The sequence below is a fragment of the Tursiops truncatus genome, chromosome 1 (assembly GCF_011762595.2).
Source record: "Tursiops truncatus isolate mTurTru1 chromosome 1, mTurTru1.mat.Y, whole genome shotgun sequence".
NCBI classification, from domain to species: domain Eukaryota; kingdom Metazoa; phylum Chordata; class Mammalia; order Artiodactyla; family Delphinidae; genus Tursiops; species Tursiops truncatus.
In genome coordinates this window covers 62,106,487-62,123,775 of record NC_047034.1, presented here as the reverse complement: position 1 = coordinate 62,123,775, position 17,289 = coordinate 62,106,487, and the positions used below count along the sequence as shown (strand labels likewise).

At 50.4% G+C, this 17,289-nt stretch overlaps 1 protein-coding gene across 7 annotated transcripts; it reads left to right on the top strand.

Moving 5' to 3' along the window:
- The first annotated feature begins 1,580 nt into the window (after positions 1 to 1,580).
- POGK (pogo transposable element derived with KRAB domain) lies at positions 1,581 to 16,891 on the top strand. Of its 7 annotated transcripts, none has more exons than XM_073804752.1 (6): positions 1,581 to 1,856; positions 2,377 to 2,793; positions 3,322 to 3,455; positions 9,836 to 9,934; positions 11,289 to 12,772; positions 15,009 to 16,891. In XM_073804752.1, exons 2-5 carry the CDS (start codon positions 2,729 to 2,731, stop codon positions 12,758 to 12,760), a joined length of 1,770 nt encoding a protein of 589 aa, XP_073660853.1. In that variant the 5' UTR covers positions 1,581 to 1,856; positions 2,377 to 2,728; the 3' UTR covers positions 12,761 to 12,772; positions 15,009 to 16,891. The 7 variants fall into 7 exon arrangements, with proteins under 7 accessions (XP_073660853.1, XP_019791033.1, XP_073660837.1 ...); XM_019935474.3 differs by lacking the exon at positions 2,377 to 2,793 and adding an exon at positions 8,923 to 9,049 and having other exon boundaries at positions 1,587 to 1,856; XM_019935476.3 differs by lacking the exons at positions 1,581 to 1,856; positions 2,377 to 2,793 and adding exons at positions 1,912 to 2,040; positions 8,923 to 9,049.
- Positions 16,892 to 17,289: the final 398 nt, after the last annotated feature.

The following is a 17,289-nucleotide window of genomic DNA, read 5'->3' as shown; positions in this document are numbered from 1 at the left end:
GCATGAGAACAGTGGGGCTCTCAGAGCCTAAAACCCTAGCATAATATTCCTCTTTGGTTATCTCATAACCCGTATCAATACTTTTTTTGTAAGAAGGTGAGCTGTCAGCAGTGCCCCTACTACTCTTCTCCTTCCTGACTCCCTCACCTTTCCATTTGAACCAGCCATTTTCTCAGAAAAGATGGGAATGTCAATCAGTTTGAGCTAAGATGTCACACTTGCTCTAAAAATGTTAACTTTATACACAAAAAGAATTGTGCGTAAAAACAAACAAAAAATCCTAATATCTATCTCTCTCCCAGTATTTGAATTGACTGCTCTCCATCGATTAGACCTCTTTGGTCTTGGTCTTTGGTTGTCCGCCATAATTACACTTCAAAGATGCGACTGTCATACTATATTTTATATATTGAGAGCTCCACAGTTCCACTGTAGCCTCTCCACGGCAGAGAGAAATCAAAGTCACATATAAATAAATACAAGAATGGCGACAAAAACTTGGAGAAATCTTTCCCTGCAGGCACTCAGTTCTCAGGGACAGTCTGAAAATTTTGACAAAATTCTCTCCTTGACCAAATTTTAGTCAGGCTCCTCTGAACCCTCTTTTCCACTAGGCCTCTACATGGGACACATACACACCCCCCTCCGGTCCTCAGCCCTCCCAGCACAGAGAGAGCCCCCCCACCCTGGATATCTGATCAACCTGGCTTGCCATCAGCAAGCATCTCGTTAAATCGGTTTAGCAAGAGTCCCTCTACCCTTCTTATCTCCTCTTAGTATTCCACCCACTGACCTCCTCACTCCCAGGTGGGTGATAATTCCCCAACTGGTCTTTGCTGTATTCAGAGTTGAGCCGGAGAGCTCAGCTCTATTGCGATAGTCTTGCCAGCTATCTCAATAATCCCGAATAAAGTCCTACTTTTCCGCTTTAACAATTGTCAGGATAATTTCTTCTTTAATGAGTTCCCAACAAAAATACCAAACCCGGGATCTTTTTCTAGAATGAGAAGCGATTCAGGGCTTCTCCGCTCACTTTTGTTGTATTGTCCACAGAGCTGCACGCAAATTCTTTGAACATTTTGGAGAAGATCCTGCTTTAGAGTTACTTCCTCCATGGCATTACACACTTGGGATTTAACACGCAACAACTACAAAAATCAGGAAGTTCCTTCAACATGTATATTACGTACGAAGTTCTGAACATATGCCTGCCAGAATATGCATGCTTCCCGAAAGATCCTAGACCCCTCCACACTCTCCCCAACCCCCTCGGCTGGTCTACTCTTCATAACACATTCCTTGAAGCATGCCTTTGAGTGCCTCGAGTGCTCGTCCAAGCAAGTGCAAAGCAGTGGTTCATGCAAATAAGCGCATGAACGTGTGCACCCAGGCTACATTCAGTTCAAACATAAATCCGGGCTCTTCCTGCCTCATCTATGCCGAGGTCGCACATGGTGCACAGGAAACTGCACCAGGGGAAGCAGAGAGGGCAGAGAGCACTACTCCGGCCAGCGAGGCGGAGCCGGGCGGACGGTCGGGAGCTCAGCCAAGAGGAGCGCGCGGCGCGGACCGGCCGGAAGCCACGCCGGGAGGAGGGTCGGGAGCTGGCGCGGGCGCCGTCCCCCGGCGCCGCCGCGGCCCGCTGACATCAGCCGCGCTCCTCCCCTCGCCTCCCAACACCCTCAGCTCCCGGCCGGACCCTCCCTCCTCCCACCACGTGTCCTCCCCGCTCCCTCCCGAGGGGCCGCGCGCACGGGAAGCCGGAGAGACGGAAAGGATGGCGCTGTGACAGCCGGGCCGGAGCCCTCGGCGTCTCCACCGCGGCCCCGGCCCACGCCCCGGCTCTCGGCCCGGCGGTGAGTGCGCGCGGGCGGGCGGGGCGGGGGCCGGGGGCGGCATGGCCCCTCCCTCGGGCCCCCGGCGGTCGGGCCGCGGCGGGGGCGGGGGTTCCCGAGGCTGCAGCTGCAACTGCCGCCGCCACTGCCTTTGTTGCGGGCCCGCCGGGGAAGGCAGGCGGCGCCGGCCCCGGCCGCTCGGCAGGTGCGCTGGGGCCGGGAGCGGGCCAGGCGGGGAGATGGGCCGGGCCGGGCGCGGGCAGGGGGGCGGCAGGAGCGCTCCCGGCGCGGGGCCGCGGAGAAAGGGAAATGGGACAAGATGGCTGGAGAAACCGGAGCGCGCCCGGGGGCGCGGCAGCGGCGGCGGGCGGGGCGCCGGGCGGGTGGGCGGTGGCGGGGCAGAGGATACCTCTTCGCCTGCACCTTCGCCGCGGGGCGGCGCCCCCACCCCCCCATCTCCCTCCCGGGAGCCGGCGGGGGAGGCCGCGGCCAAGTTCGAACCCCAGCTCCAGGGATCTGAAGCCTGTTCCACCCGCCCCAGACCTATCCTGCCGCATTCGCCCGTCCTTTTTGAAAATATCGAAGGAGCAGACTTTGAACTCCGGAAGGATCTTTTCTTTGGAAGCCCGGGAGGATGCGGCCCACAAGATGCGCGCTCACTCCACACCTAGGAATTGCCCGCGCCCCTAGAGGGCAGGAGCGCGGCCCTTTGTACTGGCCTAGGAGCTGGGCGAGAGATATTTGCAGAAGAGAATTTGCGGCCCAGAGGCAGCGAGTCTTCCCGGTGGCGGTGGGCCCCAGAGCCTGGCCCCAGCTGATTTCTGCACCTTCCTGCGTGTCCAGGCATTACCCCTCACTAAGGATCACCGACTCCTGGGCTTGGAAAGTCGCTTATGGCAGAACCGTCTTATTTTCTGACCTGGCTTATGGACAGAACCTTTGAATCTGGAAAATCCAGGTACTCTGGGCCACCCAACCTCCTGATGCTGAACTGGCCCTGTAGGAACAACCCAGTTGAGCGAGTGTTCCATCTGTGTTCAAATGCCTTCATTGAAAGGAAGCCAATACCGCTGTCTTGCTGCCAATTCCATGTTTGGGTGGCACTGGCTGTGAGAAAGTTCTGCCATTTGATGCACTCTTTAAAACCTCTTCCTGGAATGTTTACTCAGTGGCCTGCTCTGCCTTTGGGTCTCTACAGAACCAGTCTGGTCTGTCTTACACAGATAGCTTTTTAAATATTTGAAGGCAGCCAGGTATGCTATCTGCCTGCAACCCTCTTCTTATCATAATTAAATATGTCACCTTCCAGCTTCCTGGTGCTTTCCCTGAAACCCTTCCTCCCCAGGCCTGGCCCTGTCCCCTTCCATTGTTGCAGCTGAACTGTGCTTGGGGCTAAAAAGGTTTGTGTAGCCTGAGCTGCCCCCATCACAGACTTTAAAGAGTTCACACTAGCACCTGATTTTTCTGAACTGAATCTTGCTTACAGAGATGGAGTCCACAGCCTACCCTCTCAATTTGACCCTGAAAGAAGAGGAAGAAGAAGAAGAGATTCAGAGCCGGGAGCTGGAGGATGGCCCCACAGATATGCAGAAAGTCCGAATCTGCTCAGAGGGCGGATGGGTAAGTAAGAAGGTGTGGAGTCCACACACAGCTGTGAGGGGCAGGCCTGGGAGCCAGGCTTGTATTAAGTCTCTTCCTCAAGCAGACATAGGAAGTAAAAATAGCCTAGCCCAGCCCGGTGTGTTTGCATTCCTGAGAAAACAGTTCTGTGGCTTTAAAAGGCACAGCGAAGAATGGAACTGGTTCTGGGAACAGTCCCTTCAGGCACGCAGCTTCAAGCACACCATCAGGATCGGGAGTCCAAGAGGCCACGACTGTGTCTCTCTCCTGTACCCGTGGATTCCCTGTATCCTGCTCAATGCCAGGCACCTTGTAGACACCAACTAAATCTCTGCTGGCCTGGGTGAAAGAAAAATTGTCCTGGCATTTGTTAAGATGATAAGGAAGACTATTCAGGACTATTGAGATAGGTTTCAAGACTGTCACAATAGGGGAGAGAGATCGGGCTCAGCAAGTGGGGATTTATAGCCAAGGAGCAGCGCGGAGGGCTCAGTGGTTGGAAAATTACTAAGAGGAGACATCCACGGTGGAGGGTTCTTTCTAAACTGACTTAGCAGGATTCTTGCTAAAACTGGTCTGGGCAGACTGAGAAACGGAGGGGGGTGTGTATGTGTCCAAGATAGAGGCCTAGTGGAGAAGAGGGCTCAGAGGAGCCTGGCCAAAGTTTGGGTGAGGAGAGAGTCTTTATCACCTACCGCTGGTTGAAGGGAACCATTTAAACCATTTAAGTAAGTCTTGGGGCACTGAACTGACGTGAGGAGAGCTTTATGGGACGAGGCCAGTTGACACAGGAGAGAGCTGCATTTCCAGCTGGTCCTGGATGGAGGGGTTGCGATAGTAGGCAGCAGTGAATAGGGAGCATATCCAAACAGCATAGTGTGATAGAATTAGAGTAAACTTATAAAAGTGTAAATGCAACAGATATTAGTAGTCATCGTTATGTACATTATTCACAGTACTTACTGGGCTTCATGATAATTGGGCATGAATGGTAAACATTTTAAAGAAGCAACAAAATGACATTCCTTTTCTCTGCTTAGTTTTCCACTGTGTATGAATGTCATCGGTATACATATCCTTTGTTTCCAGTGAGAGATCTGTATTCATAGAATCATGGTCCTTCCAAACTATCCAGCCCCGCTCCGCTCCCACTGCATGGGGTGCAGCAAGGTTATCTATTTTGCTCCTAGGATACACATGTACGCTGACATTTGTTCTTAAAAACACCTCTTGAGCTGGAACCTTAAAAGTACTGCATTTTGTTGTATGTATGTTATACTTCAATTAAAAATATTTAAAGCAGTACGACACCAGGCTCTGGGTTTTCTCATCTAGCTATGGAGCCTGGATTGCATTTGTCTCTTCAGCCCACCCTGGCCTCCTCCCCAGTTCAGATCCATGCAGCTGGGGAGATTTTGGAGAGCAGGCATCCGTCCTATCTAGCCCTGAGCAAGAACCCATGGCTTTGAGGCTGCATTGGCCAACCGAGAACATCTAGACAGAATGGAGAAGTGCGCAAAGCAGGTGCAGTAGAAGCGCACATAAGAGTGTATTGGGACAACACAGAGAGGAGCAAGGTGAAGCCCATGCTTGGCTGGGAAAGAAGGAGGTAACCAGAGGAGCTGGAGGAGGGGGACTGGCATGTGTGGCACCCAGGCAGCCTGCCATCCATCCGCAGCTACTGAGCACAGTGCTGGGTGTTATTAAGGCAAGATCCCTAGTCTCGCGGGGGTACTAGTCTTGTGAGGAAGATAGGGAAGTAAATGTAATTAACTGCACAGTATTTGGAGTTCTGTGGGGGAAGATGGGCTCTCCTGCAGGCTGGAGAAGGCAGGCAGGGACCTGGTTGGAGCAGTAGGCAGTTTTGCCCCCAGCCCCATCCCTCCCAGGGACGTCTGGGTGGAGACGTCTTTGGTTGTCATGACTCGGGGTGGGGCTTGGGGAGTGGGAGATCCTACAGGCATCTCCTGGGTAGAGGCCAGGGATGCTGCTACCCATCGGTGATGCACAGGACAGCTCCCACAACGAAGAATTATCTGGCCAAACATGTCAGCAGTGCTGAGGTGGGAAAAACCCTGCTCTAGAGCATTAAAACTAGGGGAAGAAAAGAATCGAATATGTATTTTGGTTGTTGGGGATTGTGTTAGAGTGATCAATAAAAGCTTTTCCAACCAAAGAATCAGGCTGTATATTAGGGTAATATTTCGTGGGAGAACTGGAGTAGAAATCCAATTTCAAGTAGAAAAAAGGGAAAGTGTACTTTGAACCAAGCCTTCGGCCTAGGTGGAACCAGCCAAGGGAAGGGAGGGTCTTGCCCTCCAGGCAGCCAGAAGCAAAAGCACTGGAGAGGAAAGCTCGTGTGTGCAGAGTCCGGAGCAGCTCCTGCAGCTGGAGCCCGCAGTGGAGTCCGGGAGTGGAGGGGATGGGACGAGAGAAGCAGAGGGGGCCAGGGGACCGAGCCAGCCCTGCGGGGGAGTGTGCTGCGCCCAGGAGTCTGAGCTCCCTCCCTAGTAGCTCTGAGGGAGAAGCCCTCGACTCGTCTTTCTAAGGGATGCTAGGGTTTGCTGCCGCCACCAGGCAGAGGCCACTTGGCCTAAGTGGCCTGCCGAGAAAGCACGGGCTTGGGAGTCCGACTTGCTAACTCTGTGACCTTGGGCAAGATACTTATCAGCCCTGTTTCCTCACCCATAAAACTGGGGTGGTGATCCCCGTATCCCTGTAGTATTTAAAGGATTCAATAAGGTAACACATTTAACCACGTAAGAGGGAGTGCCCTACACAGTGCCTGGCATACAGCAGGCGCTCTATCAGTGCACCGGTCCCAGCCCCCTAAGTGCTGTCTTCGCTGGGTGCAGCGAGCCTGGGCAGCATGTAAGTACTCTAGGACGGTTACCCTTGGAGATAAGCGTTGGAATGCCAGCTCGTGGGACCGAGTGAGGCAGCGCACACAAGCTGAAGGAAGAACACCTGTCTGATGAGTCCTTGACCTTCTGAGGGAAGGGAGGAAGGCGGGGATCGAGGGCCTCTACCTGTGAGGCCAAGCAAGGGTGTCCAGGGGTTGGATGGCGGCTGCCTGATTTCTGAGTTTGGCCCAGGGCTGGCCCTGTTTACCTTCTGCTGTGCTTGGCTAGATAAAAGGCCTCTGTGGAGAGAGGGGAGGCCTGCACAGCAGGGCCTGGCTGAAGGCTTGCTCAATTCTCACAGAAGGTTGCTGTGAGGAGAATTCCTAAGCCACTGCACTGCGCGCCTCTGGAACATAATGTGGGCTTGTCTGAGGATCCTCCGGGGCTCAGTCCTAAATGGGAGGAGATGAATCCAGCCTCAGCCTCCAGCTGCCTTCTCACCACTCCAGGGCTGCTGATGTATTTACCAGGCCCAGGACGTGTTACCTTCTACAAGGATCGACGTGGGTAGCCCCTCTGCAATGACAGGCGTAGCCAGTCCTGTGTCCTGTTTTATCAGCAAAGGGAAAGGGCCTATAAATAGGTATGGCCTAGATCTGGAATTTCCTAGGGAGAGAAAAGGCCAAAGGGAGAGTTGTTTAAAAGCCTGGGAAGTGGGATGGGGTGGGATGGAAAATTCCTGGCTGCCTGGCTTTCCAGATTGATGGAGTCTGAGCGGAGCCCAGAGACCAATCCGTTTGTACCTCCTGGTATTTGACACTAGGGATTTTTGTCCATTCTTACTCCAAAGAGTAAGTTCAGTCTTGTGACAGATACATTTTAACGATTATTTGAAACTATTCCAAGCGGAATAAGAGACGTCCAGGGGGGTTATTTGCTTAAATCTTTGATTCAAGAACACATTTTTAAGGGATTACTACCTACAGGAAGTGTTCTAGGCTTAGGGAAACAAAACAGAATAAGCCCAGGTTCTGCCCTCAGTGAGCCAATATTCTAGTGGAAGAAGCAGACAGGTAAGCCAAGAGGACTCTGCAGTGTGATAAGTGCCACCAGAGCCTTCAGCCCAGGGCGTCACAGGGCACACAGCCTGGGTTGGGACCAGTTTCCCGGGGAACAGGATGTCTGGGCTGTCTTGGAAAGTGGGTGGGTGTCAGCCAGGCCAAGAATGGGGAGGACCTCCGAGGCAGCAGAGCACCATGTGCAGACACACAGAGGGTGCGAGGATGGTTTGTTCAGAGAACTGCAGCAGCTGAGTACCGCTGAGCGTGTGCGGGGTGGGAGCGGAGGCCTGCCAGCTGGTGACCTGGGAGGCCCCTCTGCCCTCTGTGAGGGCGGGAGCCTTGAAGTCAGACAGTGCTGTGTCCCACTCTCAACCCTGCTGTTATTGGCTGTGTGACTTTGGGCCAGAAACGGGGCTGCTCTGAGCCAGTTTCCTCCTTAATTAAATGGGGCTGTGGGGGGAATAAGGGAAGCAGTTACAGGGCCTTTCCTAGGAGGTTCTCCCTGTGTAGAAGGGGCTGTGATGGTGGGGAGGGACGAGGTGGGCTTCGTGCGTAAGGAAGAAGGGCCAGGAGATCTAGATGATTGATGGCCGGGGGCCTGAAGAAGCTGCAGGTGGTGCAGACACTGAACTTTTGTAAGCAGATGGAGAACAGTACTCTGATCCCCCAGGCCCTAGATTCAGCTATGGGGAGTAGCTGTGAAAGCAGCAGCCCAGATCCCTTACCATTGAATACGATGCACTTTGGAGTAGGATTTTTAATGACTGAAGGAAAACACATAGTAAAAAGAAAAGCAGAGAGTTGAACAAGAGGGGGTCGGTCAGGGTGCCTTGGCTGCGTTTGGCTGCTCAGGCACCCCCGTCCCACTGGCCCATGGGGATGGGGAGGTAGGTGAGCCGGGAGCGGGCAGTAGAGCGCTCTTCTCTGGCCTTAGGGCTTCCTGCTGCGGGTCTAGGCACGGAAGCAAAGCAGTCTGCTCTAGTATCTCGTTACATACATTGAAGCTCTAATTAGCCCTTCTGTCCTCCTCCTCGTGGATTGGAAAAGGCCAGCTGAAGCCCCTTCTCTCACTGGCCCCTCCCTGGCAGCATTGGGTTCTGAGTCAAAAACCGGGGCTAGTGCCCTGCAAATGGAGACTAGTGCCCAGGAGGCCCCCAGCACCCTCCTGGGCTGAGGATCTGTGACCAAGGGAGAGAGCAGGGTTGTGTTGGTGGGGCAGCTGTCTCGGGGTGTTTCCTCGAGCGTGGTTGGTTCTGGCTCTGGATGGGGGCTGAGCCGTGATCGGCTCTCCCTGCTATATGTGAGGATCCAGTGTCTCCCAACCAGTATGGGGGACTTTTCTTCTCAAGGTGCTGCTCTCCTAATCTGTGGATGCCGGGGGAGGAAAGCACTCAGCAGGGCACGGGAGACCTTGTTTTTGTCTTGGTGTTGCTTCTCGGAGGAGCCGTGTGACTCAGGACAGACGTTTCCCCGGGCCCAAGCCCTCACCTGTGAGATGCGGGTGTGTGATCTGTGTCTGCATGTGCCTACTAGTCGTTGAGAAAGGCCTGTTCACTGTTGCAGGTGCCAGCCCTATTCGATGAGGTGGCCATATATTTTTCCGATGAGGAGTGGGACGTTTTGACGGAGCAGCAAAAGGCCCTGTACCGGGAGGTCATGAGGATGAATTATGAAACTGTCCTGTCCCTGGGTAAAGCTTTGTTTTCCTTTGTCTCCTAGAAGCTCTGAGCCCAGAGAATTGTTTCCACGTCTCTCTTCTCTGGTGTATCCAACATCCCTCTCTCCTGAACTTGGAGTCTGTCCCCTCAATGCCTGTGCCCATTTAATTTCCTGTTTTTGATTTAGGCAGGATATACATATTGTGTCCTTCTACTCAGCGGCTTGTGCCAGCTCTCAGAACCATCCTCATTCAACCCAGGCATTCTCATCAAAAAAAGAAAAAATAAGACATAATCTAAGAAATGTCACCATGGGTCTGGGCCTGTGCTTCATATGTTCCTTAGGAGGGAAGGCAGGCCTCATTGTTACCCTGTCAGCCGTAGAAGCTTGGGGACATATCCTCAAAGAATCCTTGCTCCCTTCCCAGCATTGATATCCATATTATTGGAATGTAACCATATTATTAGAATGTAACCATTTGGAGGGATCTCCCCATTTGCTCATATGGGTACCAGAGTGCTCATTAGATCCGTGGCTGCACCCACCCACTTCCCTGCTAAATGCAGTTCCTTTTTGTTGTTGCTAGTACATTAGCAGAGATTCATACATTCCCTTGGACAGACCTATTTCCCATCATATTTTTTCTTTAAGTATCCCTGAGCCCTTTCCCCCCACCTTTCATAAATCTGCATATTGAGAAGACTGTGGTGGGGTGGGAGTGGAGGGGAGGGTTTCTTAAGTATTATAAAGTACTTATTTTGGCAGTGTTCCAAGACAGTAACACACAGCTGTTACCTGTTCTATTTCCTATAAACAGAATTCCCATTCCCTAAGCCCGACATGATCACTCGGTTGGAAAGGGAGGAGGAGTCTCAGAATTCTGACGAATGGCAGTTCCAGGGAGGAACCTTTGCAGGTACTATGATTAACCCAATTCAACATCCATCCAATGGGAGAATAATGAAGATGAATTTTAAGTTTCCAGGTACATTCTGTGGGGTATTTAAGAGTAAGGCAAGGTTGTGAGGCAGAAAGATTATGGGCTTTGGAGTTTCAGAATCTCCTTTCCTATGCTATGTGACCTTAGGCGACTTCATCCACCTCTCTGAGCCTCCATTTCTTCACTTGTCGACTGTCAGTAATAAGTCTCAACATGCACCTTTGTATGCAGGTGAACCAAAGTGAAGTTTGTGTGGCTTTGCTCCAGCGCACATCCTGGGTGCCTCGGTGGCACACCACACACCTCTGAAAACTAAGGAAAATAGTGTGACGAAGCATGCATCCAGGGTTATTCACTTGGCTTCCTGTCTCCTTAATCTTGGATAGAAAAAGCAATAGCAGCTGTAGTACATACTTGAGCAAATATGTCTAAAGAAGCACTCAGTCTTTTATCAAGAAATATAGTTAGAGGGCAGGAGTTGGAAAAATACAGCTTCCCAACAGCCTGAGTGGTTTGATTTGCCTTCTCTCTATAAGTAATAGTTTAACATGCTGTACTTCATTGATTCCAAGACATGTCTTTCCCTCATCACTTTAACATCTCTGCAGTTGAGAATGCCTCTTAAAATTGATGGCATGCTATAGTTTCACTAGTAGCTTTTTCTTTTCTTAATGGCATGTAATGGTGCACCTTGCAATTGACGGCATCTTAGTTTTGGTGAGATATGGTAATTTCCGTGAGCCGTGTTCAGCTTCTGTGGCCACCTTCTGAACAGAAACATACAGTGAAACCCAGTTCTGACATTGGTACGCAAGAACCATACTTCTGCCTGATAAGCTTAACTTTGCTAAGTGTGGTATTGCTATAGATTTTCTTGGTTTAAGGGATATGATTCAGCCCATGATGATACAAATTCTGTAATATTACGTGGTAATATGGGTTATAATTGGCTTCTCGTCCAGGTAAAGGTTATTTTGACCCAAGCGTGGCCCACACAGCTGGTATGTGATCCAGGCTTGTTGCCTGTATTCAGTTTCCAGCTCTGCCACTTCCTAGCTCAGCTACCTTGATGCATTACTTAATTTCTCTAGACTCACGTGCAAAGAAGAAATAAACAGTTATTGTGAGAATTAGATGGGGTAATCTATGGGAATTGGCACGGGGGTAAGGACTTCGTGTTATCTGTTATTAGAGCTACTGCTTTTAGTGAGTTTGAGATTAAGGCATTCTTGGTATTTCGACCAAAAAAAGAAAAAAAAAAATCAGGGAATGAGCCAGAAGTCATTTTACTTACGGGCACTATCTTTGCCCCTCCCTGTCTGTCTGCCAGAAAATGAAGAATCTGACGTGAAGCCCCCAGACTGGGTGGGCCCGATGAACACGGCCTCCCAATTTCCGCAGCCTCAGCACCTGGACGGCTATGGCCTCCGTCTGCCTCGGGACATCACAGAGCTGCCCGAGTGGGGCGAGGGGTACCCCTTCTACATGGCCGTGGGCTTCCCTGGGTACGACCTCTCGGCAGACGACCTGGCCGGGAAGTTTCAGTTCAGCCGAGGCATGCGCCGCAGTTACGACGCGGGGTTCAAGTTAATGGTGGTGGAGTACGCCGAGAGCACCAACAACTGCCAGGCGGCCAAGCAGTTCGGGGTGCTGGAAAAAAACGTCCGCGACTGGCGCAAAGTGAAGCCGCAGCTGCAGAACGCCCACGCCATGCGGCGCGCCTTCCGGGGCCCCAAAAACGGGCGCTTCGCCCTGGTGGACCAGCGCGTGGCCGAGTACGTTCGATACATGCAGGCCAAAGGGGACCCCATCACCAGGGAGGCCATGCAGCTGAAAGCTCTGGAGATTGCCCAGGAGATGAACATTCCGGAGAAAGGGTTCAAGGCCAGCCTGGGCTGGTGTCGAAGAATGATGCGAAGGTATGACTTGTCTCTGCGGCATAAGGTACCGGTGCCCCAGCAGCTGCCGGAAGACCTGACCGAGAAGCTCGTCACCTACCAGCGGAGCGTCCTGGCTCTGCGCAGGGCACACGACTACCAGGTGGCTCAGATGGGAAATGCTGATGAGACGCCCATTTGCTTAGAGGTGCCCTCGAGGGTGACTGTGGACAACCAGGGTGAAAAGCCCGTCTTGGTCAAGACGCCAGGCAGGGAGAAACTGAAAATCACCGCCATGCTTGGTGTCTTGGCAGATGGGAGGAAGTTACCTCCGTACATCATTCTGAGGGGCACATACATCCCCCCCGGGAAGTTCCCCAGCGGCATGGAAATCCGCTGTCACCGGTACGGATGGATGACGGAGGACTTGATGCAGGACTGGCTGGAAGTGGTGTGGAGGCGGAGAACCGGTGCAGTGCCCAAGCAGCGAGGGATGCTGATCCTCAACGGCTTCCGGGGCCACGCCACTGACTCGGTGAAGAGCTCCATGGAAAGCATGAACACCGACATGGTCATCATCCCGGGGGGCCTGACCTCGCAGCTGCAGGTGTTGGATGTGGTGGTCTACAAACCCCTGAATGACAGTGTCCGGGCCCAGTACTCCAACTGGCTCCTGGCGGGGAACCTCGCCCTGAGCCCCACGGGGAATGCCAAGAAGCCGCCCCTCGGCCTCTTTCTGGAGTGGGTCATGGTGGCATGGAATAGCATCTCAAGCGAATCCATCGTCCAGGGGTTCAAGAAGTGCCACATCTCCAGCAACTTGGAGGACGAGGATGACGTCCTGTGGGAAATCGAGAGCGAGCTGCCAGGAGGAGGGGAACCGCCCAAAGAGTGCGACACTGAGAGCCTGACAGAGAGCAACTGAGGGAAAGCCAAGGTAAGCAGTCAGAGGAACCGCCCAGCGCCTACCCTGAGGGACGTGTTGGGTTCCACAGACACCTTTTCTCTTGCCATTATTTTCCTCTGTTTCCAAGAACTCTTCGAGCCCACAGTGCAGTGCTGTAGGTGACAGGCCGTCAGCCTTTTCACCTTTATGTGAAACTGGTTGCTTGGCTTATTTCTTGGGTACTTTGTATAATGCATGAAGTGAACAAGGAGTGAGCTCCCAGAACACTTAATCTGAGAGCTGTAATTATCGCTGAAATTATTTGGGCCTGAAAGCGCGTAGTCTGACATGGCCCCGATAAGAAAAAGTTTTGTCTGCAAAACCAAAATTTTTCTTCCCCTTGTAAATCGTGCTGAACATTTAGGGCCAGTGTGTGTACCTGATTCACTTGGAGCGGCCGTGCTCACCTTGGCTAGCCTGTAGGGCTGGGATGTAAGGACGCATGTGCCTTTGGACTGTGTACCCTGGGCCTCGGGTCTCCGTCCTGGGGTGGTCTGCAGTAGCCCAGTGGGGAAGGAAAGAAATAGCTTATGCCTGCTTCTCCCTGGGAGTTCAGAAGTGTGTTTTAAACCATCATCTCATTCTCATGACATTCACATGGAGTGAACAATTATAATAATTTCACAGACGTTTGAAGGGTGATATTTTTAAATTGAAACTGCACCAAAAAAAAAACAATGCTTATCTCGGACTACAGTGAGTAAAGTCTAAGGACTAAGGACCACAGGCCCGAGAATTTTCAGTTGAGTATAGAAGGGCAACAGCTTTAAAAGGAAGTGGGGGGCTTCCCTGGTGGCGCAGTGGTTGAGAGTCCGCCTGCCGACACAGGGGACGCAGGTTCGTGCCTGGGTCCGGGAAGATCCCACATGCTGCGGAGCGGCTGGGCCCGTGAGCCATGGCCGCTGAGCCTGCACGTCCAGAGCCTGTGCTCCGCGATGGGAGAGGCCACAACGGTGAGAGGCCCGCGTACCGCAAAAAAAAAAAAAAAAAAAGGAAGTGGGGAGTGGGGGGCTACCAGATATCACTAGTGGAGCGAGCCTCCCCACCCGGACCCCTTGAGAGAGAGTGAACGACCACCTACAGTGGGCAACATACAGAGAGAACAGACATTTCATTTTACCTTCTTGTTCTCATTTCCCTAATTGTCAGTTCATTTGTTCCTCCAGACAGTGTTTAATATGAAGACAGCACTCCTTTTACGGAGGACCTAAAAGTATCTTGACGGTTTTTCTTTCCTTTAAAGTATAATTAGGTATTTCCATCCTACTTGCTTCTTTCTCCAAATGAAATGCTAAGAGAAATCTTCTGTTACACCACCCCGCTTCATGCTGTGTAAGTTGAAGAGTGACTTATGTCTCCTTCCCTGCCCCCAAATCAAACTGTACTCCTAACATTGAACCGCAGTGTTATTCTGAGACCCCTAGAATTACAGAGACAAGGAGAAGTTCTTACTTTTACAGTCGAAATCACGAAAATTGCTTTTTCCCCTCATGTTCCCTTATTCTTCCACTCCGTGAATTCAGCCTCCCTTTTCTGCCAATCATTACACTGCCTCCACTGGATTATCAGACTTTGAATTATAGTGACTTTTTATCCTTTTTACCTTCCCGCCCCCCCTTGTTAGATAACATTTTTATGCATTTTTAATTTTCTAAGCTATTTGCTACCCAAAGGACTGGATCAAAAACCGCCAGAGGGCTTCCCTGGTGGCACAGTGGTTGAGAGTCCACCTGCCAATGCAGAGGACACGGGTTCGTGCCCCGGTCTGGGAAGATCACACATGCCGCAGAGCGGCTAGGCCCGTGAGCCATGGCAGCTGGGCCTGTGCGTCCGGAGCTTGTGCTCCGCAACGGGAGAGGCCGCAACAGTGAGGCCCGCGTACCGCAAAAAAAAAAAAAAAAAAAAAAAAAAAAAACCGCCAGAAGAGGAAAGAGAAAAAAACAATGCCGGGCTACAGCTATGTACGTAGGCATTTATGTCCGATCCCAACCACTAGCTTTGGCTCATCTTGACAGCCACAGTTCTCTGTACAGCCGCCCTGTTTTTGAGCTGAGGAAGTGCCAGAAGTAGACAGGGATTCTCATCGAACAAGGCATTTTGGAGGCGACGTGGGCATAAAACGGCCTCTTCTCATCTGTTTGGAAATCTGACTAATCTGTTCTTGAAAAGTTATACAATGTCTAAAATCCAAGGGTTAACTCACACTTAGGTTCTCTCTGTTTTCCAGCAAATGAACTGTATTTGGAACAGCTGAGGAGGAAAATCCTCAAGAAGATTTCCTCGCAGCATAGGTACACAGGGAGCAGCAGGAAAAGGCCATGGGGCTCAGAACAGCCCAGGTCCGGACAGCAGCCTGAGCATCCTGTCTTGGGACACCGCCCACCCTCGCCCCACGTCCATGAGGTGTCAGAAAAGTCTAGGACCCTTCACTTCGTCAGAGACATGATTAGAAAAGAAACTGCTTCTGCCTCATTTCTTGTTTTAGAGATTACTCCATGTGTCCATCAAAAGAAACCTGTAGATAGGAATGAACAAAGGTATTTCCTGGAGAAGAGGCCATTTGTTCAGCGCCAATAAGAGACTCATCATACGGGCCCAACTCCACTGGTATTTTCTGTGGAGAAAACCTCAAGTCAATGTTTTTTCTTCTGCCTTTAAAAATGCTTCCATCAGTAGAACCTGTCCCCACACAGGTCAAGACTGCAGAGAAGGCTTTGTAGAAATGGTCATTTATGTACACCTGCTACTTACACATTCCTCTTTTGGAAAAATGAGATGCTAATAACAACAAAATTCAGACGTACTGGCCTGATGCCAGCAGGTGGCTTTTCTGTAGACAAACTAGGTTAGTGTGGAAGATACAGATTAAAATAAACTATGCCGTTTCATTTATCTTCCCAATCTGGTTGGCAGCTAGACTTTTCTAGGGTCTCATTTAATGGCCCTGTTTTTCATTATTATTATATTTAATGATAGGGTAGCATTTAGTACACAAGCTCTTCTGTTTCTCAGGCTGCCTGCAAAAGTCACCATAAATTATCTGCTGTCTACATGGTACAAAGCTCATTGACTCATCTGATACTTGTTTTGTTAATTCCGATTCCTTTAATGTTTTTATCGCAAGGGTGGTGAGAGGGCGTGGGTCTTTGGCCACAGCTGTTTGAAGACTTCTTCTATCTTGCAGAAACAGGTGGGAGGTCTTTGAATTTTTACACTAAAGTAATGTGCATTCCCCACATACGTTGAGTGTTATGAAAACATTCCTTCAAAGCTACCTGTGCTACGAAAAATATGCCAGAACCTCATAGACAAAGCCATTGTTAGAAATGTCATTCCAATGTCAGATCTGGTTAACAGGCTACCATAACCACTTTTCCTTCCTGTCGACCCAGCTCATTTGTATATTATACTGTTCTTGGCATTTTGAAACACCTATTTCTACTCAGGTACTCATTTTCCTATTAGTGATTCACCTTCCTCATTTTTTAAAACCAGTTTTCCTCTAAGAGGGGAAATTTCACTTAACTTCTGGTATCTGAATAACTTTCAATGTTTGAATCATTTCCCCATTTGCTTTTACCTGTACTGTATTCTTTGTCATCTCAAACGGCATCTAAATCCAGCTACTTTTCATTCCAGAAGTTTTCATTCCCTCCAATTACACTTAATTTATCCTCCACTATCCTGGTTCCTGGCCCTTTCCTCTTTATGTCCTATTTTACTTGCTTTGGGAGCTTAAAGGATTTTATAAGACCTAATTTTTGGTTCCTGCATTGGAGCCATAGTTGTCTTGCAGGGAAGAGTAGAAAATGGGTTCAACTCCTGTTTCATTCTACCAACACCTCCTTGAGTCTCATCGTCAGCTGATAGATGATGCCTTACAGGTTGCTTAGCACTGGAACTTCCCTAGAGGAATGGCTCTACTGTCAGGGTTTTTCTGGGCTCATTCTTCCACTGACTTTATTATGATCTATGCCTAACAGAGCCCCAGTACAACTATTTTGCAGAATGGCTATTACCCTAGAGTTACTATAGCACATATTGAGACATAGTTGTACTCCCCAGTAGATAGGAACTGACTCCGACAATAAACTTTGATAATAAAGACAATAGGCTCTGGTGGTTTTTGCTAGCCTTGTGAAAAGTCACATTTCAAACTCTTCATTTACACTTTATTCTCCACTCAGTTTGGTACCAATATATTACACCCTTGAAATAAAAAAGTCTGTTCATGGGATGGCAGTGTAAGTAATGTTGGTGTCTTTAAAGACAAATGTTACATGTGGTTTTAAACTGGCTTTTAAAGGTGGGGGAAAGGGCCCTGGCAAAAATAACTTTTTCCCTCAATCAGTCATGTTTTGGATGCTCACAGGAAAAATCACACGAAGGAAATTCATAAAGGGATATTAATTTTAAAAGGATGGAAACATGCAGCTTGATGAACAGAAAACTTGTGTCCTGTTTTCATAAATTTCTCTCAAAATGAAAGTATGATGAACCTAGATGCC